The 6,213-nt window shown below is 47.2% G+C and overlaps 1 protein-coding gene across 1 annotated transcript; it reads left to right on the plus strand.

Moving 5' to 3' along the window:
- Positions 1-275: 275 nt before the first annotated feature.
- SPACA3 (sperm acrosome associated 3) lies at positions 276-5,793 on the plus strand. The gene is made up of 4 exons (XM_006832314.1): positions 276-498; positions 1,939-2,097; positions 2,495-2,573; positions 5,727-5,793. The coding sequence occupies exons 1-4, from the start codon at positions 312-314 to the stop codon at positions 5,791-5,793; spliced, it is 492 nt and encodes a 163-aa protein (XP_006832377.1). The 5' UTR covers positions 276-311.
- The last annotated feature ends 420 nt before the right edge of the window (positions 5,794-6,213 follow it).

A 6,213-nucleotide genomic window follows, 5' to 3' on the forward strand; every position in this document is an offset into this window, starting at 1 on the left:
TTTCCTTCCTTTCCCTCAGCTGTTGGGCCAGGGTGTGTTGTAGAACTGGAAGGGAGAGGGGACTGAGCATGCGCGGAACTCTTTCCAGGGTCTCAGGCTGCACGGCTGGTGTCGATTTGCACTGTTGAGCTTTGCCTTCCACCCACTCCTTCTCCCCATTTCCCAGGGGTGTACTCAGGCTCTGTCTCTCTTCTTTTTCTTTTTCTGAGGAATAGGCATCTGTGACTGGTTAACCGGGGCTGGAGAGCTACCTGCCATCTCCAAGCCTAGCTCTGAGCCACAGTGGCGGGGTCTCTGCTTCTGCTGCCAGTATGGAAGCCAGGAACTGGGCTCCCAGAAGGCGGCCTCATCCACCTGGGAGCATGATGCTCACCTTCGTCTCTCTGCTCAGCTGCCTACTGGGTGCCAGCGAGGCCAAGGTCTACAGCCGCTGTGAGCTGGCCCGAGTACTACAGGAATTTGGTCTGGAAGGGTACCGAGGATACAGCCTAGCTGACTGTGAGAAACCCTTTTACTAATGCCCCCCACTCTCCCCTTGCCATTCTCTCCCTCCTGCCTTCTAGCTCAAGGGGTGTGGTTGGAGAGTCTCCATATTCTGACTTGTAAAAGGAGCGTTAAAGGAAGTGACAAGTAGGGAATACCCAACACTGATCTCAACATGTAATAGGCAGGCAAGAGATAGTCAAGTTGGAACTGCTGGTAGTCAGGGGTTGAGGGAGAAGCACAGCATAGCACCCTAACCTTAAACATGACCACAAAGATCTATTTAGACACGATAGGGGGTCCTGGTGTGGCACTCTGTGTTAATGTGCTGGACTACAGTCTGTTTGAACTGCAAGGTCAGTGATTCAAACTAACCAGCTGCTCCTTGGAAATCCTATACAGGGTCATTATGGGTTGGAACTGACTCAACAGTACTTAACAACAACAACAGGTCCATATAGACTCAATAACAATGCTTTTTTTAAAACTGAAATTTCGTGGTGTGATGGTAACATTTTTGCCTTCCTCGACAATGCATTTCATTGTGCAGCTGTGAACCATCTGTCGGTGGAGGCTTTCATGTGGCTATGATGCTGAAGCGGTTTCAGCAATGCTTCTAGACTAAGATGAGGAAGAAAGACCTGGCTATCTAATTCTGAAAATCAGCCAGTGAAAACCCTGTGATTACAGCAGTCTGCTCTCATTGTACAGGATCAGGCACTAGTTCATTCCATTGTGTATAGTGTCACCATGAGTCAGGGCTAACTGGACAGCAGCCAACAACAACAACTGAAATTTAGAAAGACCACATTGAGCAAACCAGTACTAGCCAGTTCAGGAGGCCGTCTGGCTAGTAACTCACTTTTTTTTTTTCAATGTTTTATTGTGAATTATATGATAGTTTACATGAGAGAACTCTAGTTTTACATTCATTCCATCGCATAGCATTACATAGTAACTCACATTTGAATTAAACTTTTCTCAAGTGTCAGCCCCCTACAGAGATCACACTTGGTTTTCCTAGTCTCCTGTCTAATGATTTAGCTCCTGCTCATTCAATTCGACAAGCATTTATTGGCGCTGGTGTGTGCTGAAAAATGAGACACCGGGAGTCCTGGCTCCTGCTATTTGGTGGCTATAGGAGTCCTGGTGTGGCACTCTAGGATAAGCACTAGACTGATAACTGTAAGGCCGGCAGTTCAAGCCCACCAGCCACTCCTTGGAAATTCTATACAGGTTTGCTATGAGTCAGAACCGACTCGACGGCATTTAACAACCACCACTGTGGCTTTAGGTACCTTCCTTTCCTCCTCTAGGCCTCATGTGCTTTCCAGCTGCAGAGCAGGTAGGAGGGAGGCTGCCCTGACCATCTTGAGGCAGGAGAGAATGTGCTGGGCTTGGCTGTCTCTTCCCTGGCCTGTCTGACCCACAGCCTTGTGTCTCTGCTGTACTCAGGGGTCTGCCTTGCTTACTTCACAAGTGGCTTTAACACAGCTGCCGTGGACCACGAGGCAGATGGAAGCGCCAATAATGGCATCTTTCAGATCAATAGTCGGAAGTGGTGCAACAACTTTGATTTGAAGGCCCCTAACCTGTGTCACATGTACTGCACTGGTAAGCAGGACTTGGACCCTGGGCCGGCTCGAGGCAAGTGATGCACCACTTTTGTTTTCTTCCCCACACAATCCGCCTACTGAGGAGATGGGAATGGGGCAAAGGATGATGAAACTGATTTGGGGTTCCCAGAGGGGAGGCTGTCCTCAGAACTTTAGGAATAGAGGGGCGTTGCTTCTGACAGAGGGGGAGAATGTTACCTGTGCTTCCAGAGTAGTCAAGAGACAGGCCTGGGTTTAGGGAGGAGAAGGGAGGAAGGAAGTGTGTGTGTGTGTGTGTATGTGTGTGTGCGTGCAAGACAAAGTGAACGTGAGCAAATGAGCTGGACACTGGATACCCAGCTCTACTCCCTGCGTTGAGGAAACACTTCATCGTGTTTCTCTGTCTCCTTCCCCAGACTTGTTGAAGCCTAACCTCAGGGATACGGTTATCTGTGCCATGAAGATAGCCCAAGGGCCCCATGGCCTGGCCACCTGGTAAGTCACTTTGGCTGGACTCCTTCTGAGGTCATGTGATTGGGACTGGTAGACAGCAACAGGGAGCTAACATTTTCCAAGTACCCACTGCCGGGGACCATGCCACAGTGACAAGATCTAATCCTCACAACAATTCTTGGTACAGATGTTATTGGTACAGAAATATTTATAGATGACATGCTGAGTTTTAAGAAGATAAACAATTAATTGGTGGCCATGTAGCCATAAGTGTTAGAGTCCAGCCTGGGAGATCAAGAGTCTGGCTCTTCAAAGATTTGCTTTTGCTGTGTTGCTTGCCTAATGGTCCTCTAGTCCAGGGCTTAGTATACCTTTTTAAAGGGGTGGGAATCTTTGTCCAAACCAGATCTTATATCAAAGTCCAAGATCTGTAATATATCAGAGAAGGGGCAGGGTCTTCAGCATGCATGGTTTCAGTCTTTTCTTTTTGCAGAGCTGTGATTGCCCATGTTACAGATGAGCATCAGGAGGAGATTTGAAGTAAATCACTGGCTCACAGAGGTGCCTCTGAGGCAGTTGCCTTATGGCTCTCAGTCTCTTTGAGCGGGAGTTTCAATACTTAAGAGTCCCCAATCTTCCTTTTATTCAGAGTGCTGGGTGAGGGATCAGTAGGGACCATGGATGGATATAACATGTGATAAAGCTAGGAAGGTAGTGAAGGCAACTAACCCAAAAGCAGATGGATGAAGGAGAGATTGAGGTAGGGGGAGCCATCTTCAAGTCCTTGCAGATGCCTAGGTGAGAGTTAAGGGACTGTACTGGGGTAGTTGCACTGGTGATGGATTAGTGATGGATTGGCTAGAAGGAAGGAATAGGGTTGGATATGAGAAAGAGATGGTGGGTGTGTGAAGAAGCAATAGGGACAGATAGGATGATAGGATACAACTAGGGAGGGAGAGGGGGCAGGTGAAAATGACTGAATCTAGAGAAGGTCCACAGATGGATGGACCCTGACTATGATTCTAGAGGAGGTCTACAGTTGAATCCTGACTCTGATTCTAAAGAATGGCCATAGATGGACCCTCACAATTAATCTAGAGAAGACCCACAGATGGACCCTGACTATGATTCTAGAGAAGGTCCATAGTGGGACCTTGACAATGAATCTAGAGAAGGTCCGCAGTTAGCTCCTGACTCTGATTCTAGAGAAGGCCCGCAGAGGGATTGTCACAATTCCAGAGAAGGTCCACAGAGGGACTCTGACTATGAATCTAGAGAAGGTCCACAGATAGACCCTATGAAGCTAGAGGAAGTTCATAGATGGGCCCTGAAAATGGCTGCAGGTTTGGAGATGCGTTGGTCTGAGAGCCGTTGAAACCCTAGAAACTAACCCTGGAAGGAGGCAGACGCATCAGTGCATCATGCACACCTATAAACTCAGAAATGGTGAACGCAGGCTCAGGCACTAACCCAAGGGCTTGAAGACCCCATCCTGTGATGTGAGCAATAGGGCCTTTTAAGTTGACTTTTGTGGTTTTCAACAGCTCTCTTTTGTACATTGGGAGTACATTCATGGCATATATAACCTCTGAGAGGTAGCTGAGGCTGAAACTAGGAAGTGGCTCCAGAGTGGAAAGGGGCTTTGTTCGTTGCACATACAGGCACCGAGAATGCACCAGGCTCCGTGCAGTGCTACAGGGATGGCAGAGACCTAAGTCTTTGCCCACAAGAATCTTGAGTCTAGTGGAACAGGCATAACAAGCCAATCAATTGTTCTTGGAGAATAGATCTAGAGCCATCTCTGTGTGGAACGTGTGCTCTTTTAAAATAACAGCATAGAGGACACCAGATATCAGAGCATGGGACCCCCTGAGAACTTGGGACCCTAGAACCCCATGACTTTCCTTATCTTCCTCAAGATGTCAGCTGAGAAGCCGGAACAGTAAGGGTCTTGAAAGAGCCTGTGAGCTCTAAAGTTAACAATTCAAAGACCTAGATTGGTGGTGGCCAAGGAAAATTGGTTGTGGGGACAATTCTGCAATTTGCTAGCTCTGGATCTTGGACAAGTAATTTTTCATCAAAGTTTCATCTTTTCATTTGGAAAATAGAGAGCATAGTATTTGCCCAATCTATCTCTCAGGGCTGCTGTGGTGGTGGGGTGGATGTTAAAAGGATGATGGATGAGAGAATGTCATTTAAATTGCAAAGGGCTGTACACATGCAAGGTGGCATCATTGTCCCCAGAAGCAGCCAAGTATCAGAAAAGAGCACAGACTCCAATGCTCTCGGTCTTTACTACTGCCTTGTGGGTGAACACATTACCTCTCTGTTTCCACTGGTAAAATGTTGTTTGTTAAGTACTGTTGAGTCAGTTCTAACTTACAGTGTCCCTGTCTAGGCAGGGTTTCCAAGGCACTGCTGGTGAATTTGAACCACTGACCTTGAGGTTCAAACGAACCTTGCGGTCGAGTGCTTATCCTACAACACCATACCAGGAAAATAGAGGCTAGAACAATGCTCACCTACCATACCAGGAAAATAGAGGCTAGAAAAATGCTCACCTAGGGCATTCTCAAGGACCCCTGGTAGCATAGTGGGTTATGAATTGTACTGATAACCACAAGGTCAGCAGTTTGAATCTACCAGCCGCTCCACAGGAGAAAGATGGGGCTTTCTGCTCCCATAAAGATGGATAGCCTCAGAAACCATCTACAGCAGGGCTGGGGAACATTTTCCTTTAAAAATTCATGACATCATTTGAAGGCCATACCAATTATCAACTTAAAAATTAGCCTGCTATATTTGGTCAAACATTGCTCTGGTAGCTTAGTGGATTAGGAGCTGGGCTACAAACCAAAAGGTCAGCAGTTCAAATCTACCAGCCATTCTGTGGGAGAAAAATGAGGCTTTCTGCTCTAGTAAAGATTTACAACCTTGGAAACCCTATACAGGGTCACTTTGAGTTGGAACTGACTCGATGACACACAACCACTATCACTAAGGGCATTCTCTTCTATTTTCTTTACTTCCAAGGAATTCCTTGTTAGTTAATCCAGTTTGTGAGTTCCTCTTCCCTTGCCTGCTCCCTGACCTTACTTTTAGTTTAGAGCCCCAGCCCCTTTATGCTCTGCTCTGAGGAATGACTGAAGGCTGAGGCAACGTGCCCTCTCTCCTTTCCTTCTTCTCCATCTGCAGGGAGGCCTGGAGGCATCACTGCCAGGGCAAGAACCTCAATGACTGGGTGGATGGCTGTGACTTGTAGGATCCTTGCTGGAAGAACCAGGCCAGACACGGCAGACTTTGGTTTATGACCCAGGCTTGGGGAGACAAGCCAGCTAATAAAGTGTAGTTTAAGATAAATGGAGTCCTAAGTGTCCACTGGACTTCCAGGTAGAGAGCTGGAGCCAGCTCAGTGTTTCTTCCTCTGTTTACCTGGGATGGGCTTCAGGTGGACTCCAAAAAACTCACTATGGAAGGTTGCCTCGACCCCTCGTCATCTGGGGCTCAGTGCCTCCCTTGCTCACACCTGGCAGATTTCCCAGATCCTTTACTTGGGATTCGGGTTACTAGATTTAGAAAAACACATAATCCAAAAGCAAAACAACAATGAGAACGAAAACCAAATGCTCAGATAAATTTAAATTTCAGATACACAACAAATAATTTTTAATAAAGGGTGTCC

The sequence above is a fragment of the Chrysochloris asiatica genome, unplaced genomic scaffold (genome assembly GCF_000296735.1).
Source record: "Chrysochloris asiatica unplaced genomic scaffold, ChrAsi1.0 scaffold00007, whole genome shotgun sequence".
Taxonomy (NCBI): Eukaryota; Metazoa; Chordata; class Mammalia; order Afrosoricida; family Chrysochloridae; genus Chrysochloris; species Chrysochloris asiatica.

Coding starts and splice junctions, on each gene's coding strand:
- SPACA3 (XM_006832314.1), top strand. CDS start 312: ATGGAAGCCAGGAACTGGGCTCCCAGAAGGCGGCCTCATCCACCTGGG. Junction 499..1,938: donor AGGATACAGCCTAGCTGACT/GTGAGAAACCCT, acceptor TGCTGTACTCAG/GGGTCTGCCTTGCTTACTTC. Junction 2,098..2,494: donor GTGTCACATGTACTGCACTG/GTAAGCAGGACT, acceptor CTCCTTCCCCAG/ACTTGTTGAAGCCTAACCTC.